The following is a 17,708-nucleotide window of genomic DNA, read 5'->3' on the forward strand; positions in this document are numbered from 1 at the left end:
CATACTAGTTCTAGTTAGCTTTATTTGTGATAGTGAGTAAAATAACTTCAATTATATAACTTGCTGAGATCAAGCATATGTATTATTTTTACATAACTTTTTATTATTTCATTTTGTTTTTATATAACTATTTGTTATTTTTAGACTTGAAAATCATAGGAATATCAATGAAGATAATCATGATAAATAATATAATAAATAAGAAATAGATTAAAATAATACAAATAGGTTGTATGTACATTCATCCAAAACTTAACCATTGAGATTCTGAGAAATGCATCATGTTATATTTTCATGCATGTTATATTTTCATGTTATATTTTATGTTATAATAATACATGCTGTATTTTCATCATGTAAACATCATAGAGTGTGCTTACACAAAACTAGACAATGCAGCTTACTATATTACTGGTTATATGGGGCCTATTGTTTCCATGTTACAAACCTATATGCATGTAACTGTATTGAATACTGTAAGCAATTATAACACAGTGGTAAACATTTTTGTATCTAAACATAAATGAGCATAGAAAAGTACAGTAAAAATAAGGTATAAAAGATTTTAAAGTGGTACACTAATATAGAGTCCTTACCATAAATGGATCCTGCAGTACAGGATGTTATTCTGGGTAAGTCAGAAAGTGAATGATGAATGAATGTAAAGACTGAGGACATTACTGTGCACTAGTGCAGACTTTTTTTTTAAAGTGGTAACTTTTTATATAGCTTTATTTTATTCATTTATGTTTTATGTGATGCTGAGAATTGAACCCAGTGCTTCAATGTGCTGGACAAACACACTGTACCACTGAGCCAAAACCCCGCCCTAGTGAAAACTTTTTAAGTACTGTGCACTCAGGTTACACTAAATGTTTAAATTTGTTTTCTTTTTTCAATAATAAGTTAACCTTAGCATAACATAACTTTTTTTAACTTTATAAGCTTAGTTTTTTTTAAATTGACTCTTTTATAATACTTCGCTTATAACATGCTCATTGCACAGATGTACAAGCATATTTTCTTTCTTGGTATTCTTAGTCTATGACATTTATTTAATTGTTTGTTTACAAAAGTTTTTGTTAAAATACTCAGAAACACACTTTAGCGTAGGCCTCATCAGTGTCAGTATTATCAATATTACTGTCTTTCATTTCCACATCCTGTTTCATTGGAATGTCATTGTATGTGTTCTATTTTGATAAGAATGGCAGCAAAGTAGATATACTTACACAAGAATCACCATGGGCATGTGAGGAATGCATTTCACAAGATCTCATCACTAGGCAATGAAAGTCTTCTGGTTCCATTAGGATCTTGAAGGAACACCATGGTGTGTAAAGTCCATCCTCGACTGAAACACTGTTAGCGAGTGTCTGACTGTACACACCGACGACATTTAATCAACTTTTAATGAGACTTAAGGCATACTGCTTTTTGGTAGAAAAAAATATTATTGAGGAAAATATTACAAGAGAATGTTTTTCTAATTATTAATGTATGAAAGTTTACTCACCGAAGATTAATGATGTCTTTGGTAACCTGTTAAAATTAATTAATTATTAATTTGCTTTGTGTTTTATTGTGGGTGAAATATTTGTAATATATGTATGGATGAAAGAAAAAGAGGACAGGAAAAGAGAGGACAGAGAAAAAGAAATCTTTAAATGAACACTTTTTGTAAGTTTATGATCTCATCTGTAACCCAGAATCATGCTGTGATAGGATTGGTTTCTGCCTCTTGCTTACTCTCCTGGTGGTTGACAGAAATTGTAAATGTATTCAGAGTCCTGTAGAAACTATTTCTTTTCTTGAGCAGGTCCTTTTTGTTTTTTTCCTTGGGCTCTATCTTCAATTTAATATATTCTACTCAATTGTCTTCTAAATAAATATTTACCTCTGAGAGAAAGATTAGACTATACATCAAAATGACAGAAAAGAGATGGATTGCAAATGAAAATATTTCGTTTTCTCAGGTTAGTTTTCAGATGCTTTGTAGCAGTAGTGCAAATAGGAATTGCATTCAACATTGTCCCACTGCAAAGATACATGATCTTAACTCTTGCCCTCCAATACCAGATGACATTCTCTATGCATTCATTTCTTGAGTGTCTAGTAAGTGCCAGGCTCTCTGATAGGTCCAGAAGATATAATGTTGAAAAAAAATAGAATTTCTGTATTCATAAAATTTGAAGAAGACATATACATAATATAGTAAAGATGAACATTGTTAAAATAATTATATTAATTAGATGTAGTAAATGCTCTCAAATGAATGAAAATTGCTCTAAAGAATGAATAGTAACTCAGTCCTGGTGTTATGCAAAGAATTCCAGAGGGAGTTGTTTGCTTTGTGAGGCTTTCGAGTAATAAACAGGAAAAGAAAGATATATTCCAAGTGAAGTAAATAGCTTATAAAAGCCTTATAACAGAAATAGCCAGAATGACTTCAAAAAACTGAGTAAAGGATATTATGATCAGGAAATATATTGAGAGAGCGAGAAAGATACACATGGAGAGAGCCCAAACTCTGGGGGAAAGATCAGGTCCATTATTTATTTATTTATTTCATCTTAAGAATATATGGGATCCCAGTGACATTTTTCATAAAAATAGAAAAAAAATCACTAAATTTATTTGGAAAAATAAGAAACCTAGAAGAGCCAAAGCAATACTTAGCAAGAAAAGTAAAGCAGGAGTTGTCAGAATACCAGACCTTAAACTATACTACAGAGCTATAGTAACAAAAATGGCATGGTATTGGCACCCAAATAGACTTGTAAACCAATGGTTCAAAGTAGAGGACACAGAGAGAAACCCATATAAATACGGTTATGTTATATTAGACAAAGGTGCCCAAAACTTTCACTGCAGAAAAGATAGCCTGTTCCACAGATGGTGCTAGAAGAACTGGAAATCCATATGTAGCAAAATGAAATTAAATCTCTATTTCTCACCCTGCACAAAAATTAACTTAAAGTGGATAAAAAAATAGGATAAAATACTTAGGCACTAGAACAGACACCCTGAACCTAATAGAAGAAAAAATAGGCTCAAATCTTCACCGTGTTGGCCTAGGATCTGACTTCCATAACAAGACTCCTAAAGCTCAAGAAATCAAATCAAAAATCAATAAATGGATGAATTAAAATTAAGAAGCTACTTCTCAACAAAAGAAACAATCAATAATGTGAGGAGAGAGCCTAAAAATTGGGAGAAAATCTTTATCACATACACCTCCGATAAAGCATCAATCTCCAGGTCATATACATATAAAGAACTCAAAAAACCTAACACCAAAAAAACCAAATAACCCAATCAATAAATGGGCTAAGGAAATGAGCAGACACTTCACAGAAGAAGAAATATAATCAATCAACAAATATATGAAAAAGCGTTCAACATCACTAGCAATAAAAGAAATGCAAATCAAAACTAAGATTTGTCCAAATGGCAAAGATCAAGAATACAGGAAACAATAAATTTTGGTGAGCATGTGGGGAAAAAGGCACAATCATACATTGTTTGTGGGACTGCAAATTGGTGAAACCACTATGGAAAGCAGTATGGAGATTCTTTGGAAAACCGGGAATGGAACCACCATTTGACCCAGCTATCACACTCCTTGTTTTATACCCAAAGGACTTAAAATCAGCATATTACCGTAATGCATCCATATCAATGTTTATAGTGGCTCAATTCACAATAGCTAAACTATGGAACCAACTCAGATGTCCCTCAATAAATGAATGGATAAAGAAAATGTGGTATATATACTCAATGGAATATTACTCAGCTTTAAAGAAGAATGAAAATATGGCATTTGCCAGTAAATGAATGGAATTGGAAAATATTGTGCTAAGCAAAATAAGCCAATGCAAAAAATTCAAAGGCCAAATGTTTTATCCGATATGTGAAGGCTAATTCACAATAAGAGAGGGGGCACTAGAGAAGAATAGTCTTACCTTAGATTAGGTAGAGGGAGTTTATGAGAGTGAAGGGGAGGGGATATGGGGGTAGTAAAGATAGTAGAATGAAATATATATATATGTGACTACATGACCAACATGATTTTGCAACATGTACACTCAGAAAAATGAGAAGTTATATCCCATGTATGTATAATATATCAAAGTGCATACATTCTTTCTATTTTCATGTATAACTAATTAGAACAAATTAAAAATTTAAAAAATATGGGAATGTGCTGTTTATTCATGGTCACTTGGACTTTTGTGGAGGATGTATTTAAGATACCAGAGTGCATATGGAGTGCTAATAAGTGTACGGTTGGAAAGTTTAGGTGAGACATGCCCAGATGTCTTGCCTACAATACATTTGGGAGGGACTAAAGATGGGAGATATGTTTAGAAAGGACATCTAACAGAACTCAGTGATAATTTTAATATAAAGAATAAGGGAGAGGAAAAGGTCCAAGATGACCCCTCCTTTTTTCCTGACTTGGGTAAGTAGATGAATGACAATTAGGGAATGCATGACTTCATGTGAGGGTGTGCATACAATGAGGAGTTGTTTTCACACATAATACTTAACTTTTGAACAGACTACTTATGCCCATCTAGAGACTGAACAAGAAGCTATATATACAATTAAAACCATATACTATGTTGAGATAACCTATGCTGAGAGAATGGAGTAGCATGAGTGATTAGCAGTGAGATTTGGTAAACCACAATACTTAACAAGAAAGAAGAAGGATAGAACAGCAGAAGGACAGAAGGAGTTTCATGAAATCTACAGAAACACAAAGGATCAAAGGCTAACAGGTGTCTAACAAGAAAGGGATTAAGAATGCCCACGAGTTTTTGTAATATTAATGGTATTGGTTATCTATGTGAGAATTAAAAGGTAACTTTATGAAGTTATGGGAGCAGAAGCAAAACTGAATTGGACTAAGTGAAGAAAATAAGAATAATACTTACATGGCTTTCAGAAATCTTGGAAAGAGGAGAGAAATAATCTTGAATGATTTCAGTATGTTTAAAAGTAGAAGAAAATAATTGAGACAGAGTTTAGGAAACAGTTAAGAGCAGTATTAGTCAATTGGTTTAGTTTCTCAAGAAGTTAGTCTTATACTATGACTTAGGTAGAAAAAAAGAAAAAAAAAAAGAAGAACTTTTCTACTGTCCTCACAGGAAACTAGGTATCTTGATGAAAAGTGGTAAAGTAAAAGACAATTGAACTCAGAGCATAAACTTGGGGGTTGCTTAGTATTTGGATGATAAGATTATATCATTTTACAACTCTTCTGAAACATATGATTTTTAGTTTAAAGCATTTATAGAGGGATATTTTAAGAAATTTCCTTTTAAATACTACTAGGAAAAATTCAAATTCATTAATAACTAAATATAACCAGTATAAAAATTCTGTTGTACTAACTTTATTTATTAAATACCTATCATAGCAGTCTAATTTATTAACTTTCAGTATTTATCTGTAAATTCTAATAACTAAAACTTTTTGAGATCTATTCATCAAATACATTCAAAGAAGAGATTAAGATTTATAAGTAACATTGATGATTGTATTAGTATTATGTAGAGATACTTGGAAAATTAATCATAGCTTAATATCTTTTTCCTTTTCTTTCAATTGTTTATTAACAGTGGATTTTTATTAGGTACTGTATTTCTTCTTATTTCATGTTCTGTAAGGCTTAATGAAAACATAAACAGCACTTGTTGTTATCCAAGATATAACCTTATAGAGATGCTTATCTATTATGAATTCAGCTGGTAACTTCCAGAAAGTTTTGATTAGATCTATGGAGATTTCTACATTATACTGAATATTTCTTAATATACTTCTTCACTATATAATAAATTTTCTCTGATTATTGCAATTCTAATTTTGACAGGTGAAAGTCAATAAGAATGTTTAAGCACTGGTCAGCTGTTTTTGTTCTTGGATGCATTTTTCTGGAGTCAGAAGGAAGACCAACAAAAGAAGCAGGATATGGCCTTAAATCCTATCAACCTTTAATAAGATTGCGACATAAGGTACTGTCAACATTCTGAATCTGCTTGTTGTGCTTACCAATTATGAGCTAAGTTATTAGTTGTTAGGTTTAATTTTCATTTAGGACCATTTATTTCAGAAATTTACCATTGGGGAATTAAGTACTTCTTCTCTCTCTCTTTTTTTTTTTGAGAGAGAGAGAGAGAGAGAGAGAGAGAGAGAGAGATATTTTTTTTAATATTTATTTTTTAGTTATTGGCGGACACAACATCTTTTGTTTATATGTGGTGCTGAGGATGGAACCCAGGCCGCACGCATGCCAGGCGAGCAGGCTACTGCTTGAGCCACATCCCCAGCCGTAAATACTTCTTAATGAAGACTAGAAATAGGCCCTTTAAAAATATATTATTGAAATTTTTATGAAGTAAGAGTAATGAATTAATAAAAATAGGTAAATGTCTTAACGCCTAAACAACCAGATAATATTTTTATTCTTTTAATAACAATTTTAAGTTTAAAACATTTTTAGAATAAAAATATAGTGTTATGGTCTAGAATTTATCAAAAAGATAAGATATGATGTGTAAACCACCTTCAGAAATACAGGTTGGCAAAATTTTAGCATTCATAGAAAATATTAGATATTTTAATTTAATAAAAAATCACAATATTAACTTGTTTAATTTAAAATTAAAGTTAAAAGTATTCTATGGGCAAATGCTGCTTTATGTGATACATTTTCAACACTGAAAAAAACTATATTTAGGTATACTATAAATTCTATAAATACAATAAAATAAAATACAGCTTTTTTTTTTTTTTTTTCTGGTACTGAAGATTGAACTCAGGGGCACTTAACCACTGGGCCACATTCCCAGCCATTTTTGTATTTTATTTAGAGACAGGGTCTCACTGAGTTGCTTAGCATCTCATTAAGTTGCTGAGGCTAGCTTTAAACTCATGATCCTCCTGCCTCAGTCTCCAGATCCTCTAGGATTACAGGCATGTACCACCATGCCCAGCCAAAATACTAATTTTGTTTTAATAATTGCCCATGATACTGCAAATAACAGACTAAAGCGATTTCTTTATTAACTCAAAGAAAAGTTTATATTATACTTGTTTAGTTTTCACAGAAAGTAGAAAAGATCAAGAAATGTCATACTAATTATGGGAGAAATTTTTCTATTTTTGAAAAATTTGTTATGTCATTGTCTTTATATGAGACTTTTGAAAGAAACAAATATAGATTTTCTTCCTTATATTCAATGATATTATCATTTTATGTTGTATACAATTTGTTGTAGTTTTTTCATAATTATCAAAATGTTTTGTTAAAATGGCTTCTACAATGATTATTATGTTCCAAACACCAAGTTAGGCTCCTAAATATATTATTTTAATTAATCTTCAAAACAATCTGTAAAAGATAAAACATACTTATTTTTATTTTGTAGGCAAGACATTAAAAATCTTAGACTAAGGGATTTTCGGGATGCACACTCTATTAGATATACAAATTGACTATCTATACCATGAAGGATAGATTTGATGACCATAGAAGTAAGTAAAATGTAAAAATATAATTCAGTATCACAAATTATTGTGACCATTTATGTGAAAGTAAATATGTCTTAGTCTCTAGTGTGGATAGGTAATTGGCTATATTCTACTGTTTTTAATTATCCATGCTATCCCCTACCTCATGAACTTTTTATTAGACTTATGTTCATCCAAACTTTAAAACAAAATTACCCCTTTCTGAAATCTTCCAGAACACATTACTGATAACAACAGTTTGGATGATACTATTACATAAACACTGAATAAATATTTATTCTGTGCTATTTATCCATCCTGAGTTTTGTCTCTTGAGGTTAGGAATTACACCTCTTTCATCCTTTAGTTTCTGGTATCTTGACCATATACTATTGAATTAAATTATTGACCAAAAATGGAGAGGTAGTATGAATAACTACACTTTTCTGATTGTTTCTCTACAACATAATACCACAGGTTTTTATGCATCTGTAAAATTTATACATTTATAAACAAATTATTTTAATTTAAATTGACATGTGAAAATATCAACATGCTGTGCTATATAACCCCACACATTTTTAAAAAGAAACAGCACACTGAATTAAACTTATTTGAAAAGCACTGATACCCACCAAAAATGATCTAAGTTACCTTTCAGTGTTTTTCAATCTGTGTGTCTTTATTTCTAAACAGTACTTAAAATATAAAATCGTTGAAAGTTAAAAACACAGAGGCAGAAATTGTCATGGTAATATCTTACTTTCAAAGAACTTTGGATAGAAGTGAGATTAAGCTACAAAAGGCAACATGTCTGTATGTGTGTGTGTGTGTGTGTGTGTGTGTGTGTGTGTGTGTGTGTGGTGTGAATGTGTGTGTTTATGTGTGCAGGAAAGAGAGAGAGAGAAAGAACGAGAAAGTCAAACAGAAAGTGGATATTCAACTGGAGTAAAGAGGATCCCTGAGATATACAAATCCCTGTAATCCCTACCAGATTTCTTCCGTTCATCATCAACACACCTTCTTGCTCTGCTAGAACTACCTTTACTTTTCAGAGACTTTGAAGATTACAATATAACCTTTATTTTTGTTTGTGTCAATCACTATTAGGAGTCTGGGACTTCCCAGTGATTGTTTTACCACTGCATTCCCATTCCCACTAGTCTTAAGTCACTTTATCAGTGAGGCTTTCCCCAACCATGACTGAAAATAGAGCAGTCATAAATATTCCCTATCTCACATTTATGATTCATGTACATTCAGAAAGTTTATCACCATTTGTCAACACATACATTTTATTTATTTTTAGTTTGTGGGATGCTGTTATGGTTTGGATCTGAAATGTCCCCCCCAAAGATTATGTATTGAATGATTGGTCTTGGTGCAGTTATTGCAAAGTGATGGAAACTTCAGGCAGTGGGATCTAGTTGGAAGAGTAAGATCATTGCAGCCATGTTCTTTTATTTATTTTTTAAAGATTTTTTTTGTACAATACCTTTTTTTATTCATTTATTTTTATATGATACTTAGGCTCAAACCCAGTGCCTCACATGCTCTAGGCAAGCGCTCTACCACTGAGCTGCAGCCCTAGTACTGGAGGTATGTTCTTTAAGTGCATATCTTGTCCTTGACCTTTGCTTTCTCTCTCTGTTTTATGGCTTTCATGCCATATGCTCCCTGTTATAATTTTCTATGTTATCATGGACCTAAAGCAGTGGTCTATGGAATAAAACCTTTGAAACTGTGAGTCAAAATAAATCTTTCTTCCTTTAAGTTATTTTCTCAGGTATTTTGTCACAGTGAATAAATGTGAAATTACTAACTCTGATAACTAGCATAATGCTGAGAATAAGATCATATATTTATTGTATATTCATATTTGTATTGATGGAATTAATAAATTCTTTTCTAATATGTATCAGAATAAAATCAATAGAGTGATATTTGAAATTCTAAAAATCAATGATTTTAATAGTTTTGTATAAATTAATTTCCTTCAATCTTTAAATTTTGTACAGTTTTATTTTAATTGCAACAGATACAAATATCTATAATTTTGTAAGACTGAGAGAATACATAAAGAGATTTTCCATTTAGCTTAAATTTCTTTAATTTTAAATTTAGTTATTAACTAGAAAAGCATAAAATAAATAATAGACACAGCTAAAACTTTAAGTCTGATTAGTCATTTTCCAATTTTTTGCTAAAACTGTCAGTACTTGAATCTGAAAAAGTATATATATAGAACTAATTTCCACAAGATATTTATGTGCCACTTATATAATAAATTCTATTTTGAGAGTAGAATGAAATGTGGGACTTATTTGTCAGATTACATTGAAATACTGCAGACTTAAATGTAAACATATGCATATATATTTACATCATTTACAATGATATGTACACAAAAATGTGATTAAAATTTATTTGTCTATATCTTGCTAGACAAATGATTAACACATGAATCTGTCATATTAATTATAGAGATCTTAATTATTATCCACAGATATATGTCTGGGGGAATTAAAACACATGTATTTTACCCAATATGTTTATCCAACATCATTTATAGAACATGATATGGGGTAATTCATTAGCACTCTAGAATTATAAGATGCAATCATGATTCCAAATCCCCAACGTGATTCCTTTTCTTATTATTATGTTAATTTAAACATTGCATACTTATAGAGTGCAAGGTGTTTTCACATACATTAATTATTTTAATTTAATCTTGAATAATATTTCTGGGATGCGGGAAATACTATTCCAGTTTATTCAAATGACATCATTAAAACTCAGGGAGGTAAAGTAACTTTCCAAGGACAAGAGAGGTCAATAGCTAGAACCACTGAGATAAGGAAGAGGTAGGTAACAGCAAACGTAGGTCAGAGGTGGGGGGCGAAAGACCAGAAAACATAAAGATGATGATAGTAAAGCTGTCTGACAGTTGTCTCAAGAAGAATTATCTAATGTTCTTACAGATTGTGTTTCTCTTACCCCTTCATGAGCAAGCTAAACTGTTCTCATATTCATTTCTGAAATATCTTCTCTTATTGGTTGCTATAGCCCTTTATCAGGCCAATTTTCCTGTGAGATCTCATTAGGAAACTCTAGTGACCACCTTATTTACTGACTTGTGACCAGGGATCTGGCTGTTGAATAAGGTGTAGTAACTCTTACTGCCCTGTGCATTTGGGAGAAAGATTCCCAAAATCTTCCCAAATTTGATCTATCTCTAGAATTGATGTAGTCAGAGTAGTTGATATTTAACTATACTTAACTGTGTCACCAGGCACTGCTAGCTTTATTATACACATTAGGTCCTTTAATTATATTGATATTCTCATAGGGAATCTCCCTATAGCAAAGAGAGGCAAAACAAGGCTTGAGTTCTGGGACTTTTATGGGGCAGGCTCAGAAATCAGAGCCTGGCAGGTCCTAATGCAGGTGGTTAGGGGTTGGGGTGGTTTGAGAGAGTGGTGAGCCTTTCTCAGAAACACCCGTGTGCGGGAAAGCGAAACTTTTTCCTTAAAATGGTAGTTGTCACTTAAGATGACCATCCAGATTCTAAGCAAGGACCTTATAGTTATCTTAAAATATCCCCAGTTTATCTTCATAATTAAATATAGCACTAGTATTTAAGCCAATATCACCACAATTCCTGTGTTGTTTTTATGTACATTGTTTGTTCCCCATTTCATTTACTTTGTTACGCTTTTCTTACCTTTACTTCGCTCTTCTTTTTTTTTTTTTCTTTTCATTTCTTGCCTGGTTGTAATTTCCCAACACATTTTAACTCCCTGTTGTATTTATAGTACTGCAGCATGTAGGCACTAATATTTCAGCTTGCCAACATGCACCCTAATTGGATGATGGTAAATCCTCCTCTCAGGATCAGTACCTTATCTTACAACTCTTTTCTTACCTACAGCACCAATCACACTGCTACATTGTTTGCTGATGAAGACTTATCAAAGTCAGGCTTGGGGGAAGATCTTATGAGGGCAGAAGGAATGTTCTTTGAATATACCCAATGGAACCACTTAAAGTCTTTTAAATTCTTCTATGTCTATTTGCCCAGAGAACATTGTGTCCAACTTTATAGTGTAGAGCTCTTCTGCACATGTAAATTGATCTATGATTCTTTTACTTCATCAATCAAAATGTCTGCCAGTGAGGGTAGTTAGTATGTAAATGGGGCAAAGATTATGCATAGTTTAGTAACTCCAGAAAGCATTGCTTTTCACAGTATACCACAAAAAATGATTTGTGGGATATGATTTTTTTTTCTTTTACTTTTGGTAGTCAAAGAGTGGTAGATATGGCTTAGTGAAGAATAGTAGGAGAGAACTCTAGGGAAAGAGACAGACATTAAAGGAAACATCAAACTCTCACTGCTCAGAGGCTATGTACTTTCAGGGAAACAAAGGAACATTATTTCCTGAGAAAAAGTTGTCATATCCTTTTTGAAATAGCTGACTGCTTGTAGTGTGTTCCAGGGAAGGGCCTTTAAAATGTTAATGCATTTTGCTGAGGTCAGGAAGCAATTTGGACCACCATCTGAGAGTGAAACTATAGAGATTGATAGGAGTTAAAAGTAATAGTTAGGGGCTGAGGTTGTGGCTCAGTGGTGGAGTGCTCCTCAAGCATGCTTGAGGCACTGAGTATGATCCTCAGCATCACATAAATGTAAAATAAAGATATTGTGTCCGCTTAAAATTAAAAAAGAATAAATATTTTTTTAAAAATAAAAGTAATAGTTAAAAAAATTTAATGAATTAAATGTTAAGGGATATTCCAACTAATCTATATTGATAGGTTCATTCTTTATTCTAAACAACTAAATTGCTTTTGAAAATAAGAATGTTTTTAAATTTTTTAATAATTAAAATCCCAGTTCTCATACTTTTGATTGTGTAACAAGTATTAAAAAACAATTTAAAAATCTGAGTCTGTGACAAATAAAATCAAAGTACAGATAATAATTCCATATTCTTTATAAATGAGAAGAAATCTAAGAAATCTCATGAATTTTTGCAAAAATGTTCTCTTAGTCACTCAAGAGGTCTACATGATAAACAAAAGGCAGATGAGTGCAAAAGTCTTAAATACACAAGACGAATCACTCTGCATATCTAATGCACAGCATGGTGACTACAATTAAGGATACAATAGTGTGTGTTTAAATTTTTAAGGGGTTAGACACACTGAAAAAGAAATGATAAATATGTGAGGTATATTTTAACTAGATTGATGGTGATGATATTTTCACTATGTATATGGATATCAAAACATCAAGTCCTACAACTTAAATGCATACAATTGTTGTCAATTATACTTAATTAAAACTGAAAACAACAACAACATTAAAAAGAGAAACTCTTTTGACTAAAAATGGCCTTTATTTGAACTTCACTTGATAGGCAAGATGTTTTCTTAATGCTGTACTTCTTATGCTAAAAGCCTGAAAAGAACTATTGTAATGAGAACTCTGTTGACAAAGGACCCTTTTTTTCTGAGCTCCTCTGCCTTCTCTGTCTTCCAAACACTGGTAGGATAGGAAAAGATACACTAGTGAATAACTTTGGCAAGAATTTGTGGGTCTGAGATTTTATCCTCTTTGTAACTAATAAATTCCCCTGATACATGTCAACTGGACAGTGACAGAAGATACAATACTGCTGGTTCAGAGACAAAGGATATTATATTGTTCACAACAATGGCAGAGTTCAATATTTGAACCAGTCATCTGTGCACAATTTTCAGGGGATAATGTAAAGAGAGTAATTTTTCCAGCAGGCACCCTCATATATGTTAAACAAGAAGATGCATAAGTTGAAAAACACTACATCTATTTTGGGGCCATAAACCCATATCTGTCCTCTCAAAAAGAGAGACTTTATCTCTGTTATACTGGACAGTATTCATTCTTGTCCTTTGCCCTAAATAAGTATACAATCTTGGTAATATAAGAATATATACATAGTGTACAACCAGAGATATGAAAAATTGTGCTCTATATGTGTAATATGAATTACAATGCATTCTATTGTCATACGTAACAAATTAAATTTTTTAAAAAATGAGATAATAGTTAAAAAATAAAAAGTCATACACCCATTTGCATTCTGCTCCAGAGAGAAGCATTTTCTCAATGTTCCAATACTATTTGTTATATAAAAATTCTTGAACTGGTAGTCTGGAACAAACATCAGTGTCTCTGCTCATCAGATGTGCATAAACACCAGAGACCCATGGTTGAATTATCTTCCAGTACATACTGAGAGTATCATCTGTAGCAAAAGAAGTCAGAACTGCCATTAGGTAAATCTGAGTTCCAAACTAAACGCTGTGTGGGGAAAGTTGATTTTAACACTAAGTACATGGTTATAATCTCATTCTCCATACTACCTTTTTGACATGGTAACTTTGTTCTTTTTTAAAAATAAAAAGTTTTATTGACTTTTAGGTTTCTTGTTTATATTTTTTTTCTTTCAAACCAAGCTATATTTTCTCATTCAGGAGAAAACTGGCATTTTGCTTAAATAAAACAAGTAAATAAGGGATATACCTGGGTTCTAACATATTCAGGGTAAGAACCTACTGGAGAAAATTGTCTTTTAGTCCCTTTGATAATTAAAATTCACTGCAGTAGTCTTATTACAGTTCTGTTCATGGATTAAGAAAAGGATGCTCCTTTATAATCTCTGTGACCCTACATTAAAAATTTTTGCTTAAAGCTTTAAAAGTAGTCCTAATTTTAAAAAATTAAAGTTGCTTTCCTTTGAACAATTTTAGTTTTAAATGCTAAAATGTGATAATTTATCACTCTGTTTATAATATTTCAACACAAATGTACCAAAGTATTTAAATAAAGTCAAATTTATATAGTACATTAGAGGCAAGCTTCTCAGATTCCAGAACACTGCAATAACACTAAAATATGGATTTTCTGGTGAGATGAGGTAGAGTGCTTTCTCTTACCCCATTTCTCTCTCTCTCTCTCTCTCTCTCTCTCTCTCTCTCTCACACACACACACACACACACACACACAAACACACACCATCTTTGTAGTTACAAAATATATGGCTTTTCCTCTATTTCCATAAACAATCAGTCATGCCTTTTCTGATAAATCAGTACCCAAATACTAGGTTGTAATTACCATTCATTTCTCTCTGGTTGACTTTTAAACCTTCTTATCATTAAATCTATTTGTCAGTTCCCACACTTTTTGTAGAAAAGATCATGTGCATATTGGTTTTTTAAGAAAAAAAACACTATTAATTCACCTAGATCTACATAGATTAAGTACATTTTCATAACTCCTATTTAAAAAATAAAATAGAGGTGTTGTTGTTTGTAATAGGTTTCAGTGTCAATACTCTAAACATGTACTTGTAAAAATAAAAAGTTTAAGAGTTAAGAACAAGTGAGAAAGATACATTTATCTAATCTTTAAAATTACATATTGGCAAGCTGCTATATTCATTACTATTTCAATGTGTAAATTAATTATAAGTTGTTTTGCACATCTTAAATTATTAAAAATTCTATCATGAATTCAATTAGCAATGCTCTGTGTTACAAATGAAAGGAAGTATCCTGATTCATGAGCTTGACATTCAACATGTTTAGTGATTAAATCCCTGTGGTATATAAACCACAATAGAAAAGGATGGTATTATTTTTAGATACTATTATTCACTGATATATTTCTTGCAGGTAGGCTGAGTTAAGGTTTTTAGATCTACAAGATAATATAAAATATTCAGTCCACTTAATACACACACACACACACACACACACACACACACACACACACAAAGTTACAAATAAGAAGATTGAGGACCTAAAAGTAAAGATTTTTGTTAAATGTTACACAGCCAGGTGCTGTTCAGCTGAAATTAGAAGCAGGTTTTCTTTCTTCCAGAGGAGTTATTTGTTTTCTACAATCTGTACTCAAATTGACAAAGGTACAGTTTTTATCAACAAAAATATACATTCAACAACTATTTATTATATATCTACTATACACAGAATGTTGAACAAAACATCAAATTGAATTCTACTTAAATACACAACTTAATTTGCACTATGACTATTGGTGAAGCAAACATTTCAAATACATTGATTAAAAACACAGTTCAAATACTTACAGGGCTGGGAATGTGGCTCAAGAGGTAGCTCGCCTGGCGTGGGTGCGGCCCGGGTTCGATCCTCAACACCACATACAAACAACAATGTTGTGTCCCTCGAAAAATGAAAAATAAATATTAAAAAATTCTCTCTCTCCCCTCCCCCCCTTCTTTAAAAAAAAAAAAACAAATACTTACTTACATATCTAACAAGAAGACTGTCCAGAGAGAGCCAGTGCAAAATTTGTATTAGAGGACATAGTCCATAGGAAAATATTTAGAGAGTAACTAATTATATTTGCTATACTAAGTATGTAAGGGACCATCGAAGCATTGGAGGAAGAGACCACCAAGAGACCACTCATGCAATTGGCAGAAGGGGATTTATATGCTGGGGCTCCGTGCCCACTCAAGGAGAGAGAGAGCAGCTCAGAGCCCCAAGCAGGGGTTGAGCAGTGCTTAAGTACACTTTTGGGGGAGGGCGGGGACTTTACACACATCACAGTCTCCTTTAACAAATCACCATACACCGAGGGAAAATCAAACAACAATTCTTAGACTTGATTAGTACATTCATTGGCGGGAACAGGGCGGGCGGGGTGATTGGTCACTCCTGAGCGGGGTACACATTCAAACTGATTGGTTTTGGGCCCTGAATGCCTACATGCTGGGTTACACAGGGTCCTAAGTTATTAAACAACCAAATGGCCAGTAGGGCATTGTCTTAACTGCCTCAGGAATTTAACCCAGGCTTTGCAGTTTAGAAGCAGGTTTACAATGCCTGGTCCTTTACATTTTAACTCAGGCTTTGCAGCTTAGAAACTTTACCCCTTCAAGTACAAGAAAAACTTAGTTTAAGAAGTTTAACTAGCCACCAGGCTCTTTGAATGGGATATACACAGGGTCCCCTTTAAAGAAATGAAGAAAAAGATAGACATTATTACCCCATATACATGTATGATTACACTACTGGAGTGACTCTGAACCATGTACAGTCAAAGGAATGAGAAGTTGTGCTTCATTTGTGTATTATATGTCAAAATGTATTCTATTATAAAATAAATGAATTAATTAATTTTAAAAACCCAAAGAAAGAAAAATATATTCAAAGATACATCTGTCAATCATTATACAACCAGTTGGTGGAAACAGTCAACAATAAATGTCTATTTTCTACACACAGTATGAAGTTTGCTGCTACCAGAAATCCTGGAAGTGATGTTTTCTTCTCAGTTGGGGCCCTCTTTTCTCTTTTTTTTTTTAATTATTAAAAAACAGATTTCAAAGTTTACAACTATTCAAAGAGTGTAAAAAAGAGTTCCCATATACAAAGACACTTCATAATTAATATCCCATACCAGAATGGTACTTTTTTCCTATAATCAGTGAACCTAAATTGACACATTATTATTGCCCAAAGTCCAGAGTTTGCAATAGGGTTTATTTTTATATTTTACACTATATCATGTTAGGTAAACATATGATGACATTAATCTGCCATTATAATATCACAGAGCTAATTTCACTGTCCTGAAAATCTGTGCTCTGTTCATTTCTACCACTTAAAAACTCAGGCAACCACTTATCTTATTAGTTGTTTTGCTTTTACAAGAATGTCAAGATAGCTGGAATCCTATAGTATTTAGCCTTTGCAGATAAGCATCTTTCACATAATAATATGTATTTAAGATTCCTCTGTGTGTTTTCATGGCCCTGCAGTTTATTTATACATTCATGTACTGAAGGACATTTAGTTGCTTCCATGTTTGGGCAATTACAAACATGCTATAAACATGCATGTATAGCTCTTTCTGTGTATATGTTTTCAGCTCACTTGGATAAATATCAAGGAATTTTGAAAGAAATTGTTAAACAGTCTTCTGAATTTTGCATTCCCACCTGCAACAAATGACAATTCCTGTTATTGTACATCCTCATTGATATTTGATATTGTCAGTGTTTTTTATTTTGCTGTGTTAAACCTGGATATTTTGTTTATACCTGGACATAAGTATAAATGTGTGCCAATATTAATACTCACAATT

The 17,708-nt window shown here is 32.2% G+C and overlaps 1 protein-coding gene across 4 annotated transcripts in view; it reads left to right on the plus strand.

Annotated features, from left to right (window-relative positions):
* Fstl5 (follistatin like 5) overlaps positions 1 to 17,708 on the plus strand; it is a 757,510-nt gene that overhangs the window by 38,281 nt on the left and 701,521 nt on the right. For all 4 annotated transcript variants that reach the window (XM_040293119.2, XM_040293117.2, XM_040293120.2 and 1 more), the window contains exon 2: positions 5,882 to 6,023. In XM_040293119.2, coding sequence (XP_040149053.1) covers positions 5,898 to 6,023 — 126 coding nt within the window. In that variant the 5' untranslated portion in view covers positions 5,882 to 5,897. The remainder of the gene's footprint in view (positions 1 to 5,881; positions 6,024 to 17,708) is intronic.

This window comes from Ictidomys tridecemlineatus, chromosome 9 (assembly GCF_052094955.1).
Source record: "Ictidomys tridecemlineatus isolate mIctTri1 chromosome 9, mIctTri1.hap1, whole genome shotgun sequence".
In the NCBI taxonomy this organism is placed as follows: domain Eukaryota; kingdom Metazoa; phylum Chordata; class Mammalia; order Rodentia; family Sciuridae; genus Ictidomys; species Ictidomys tridecemlineatus.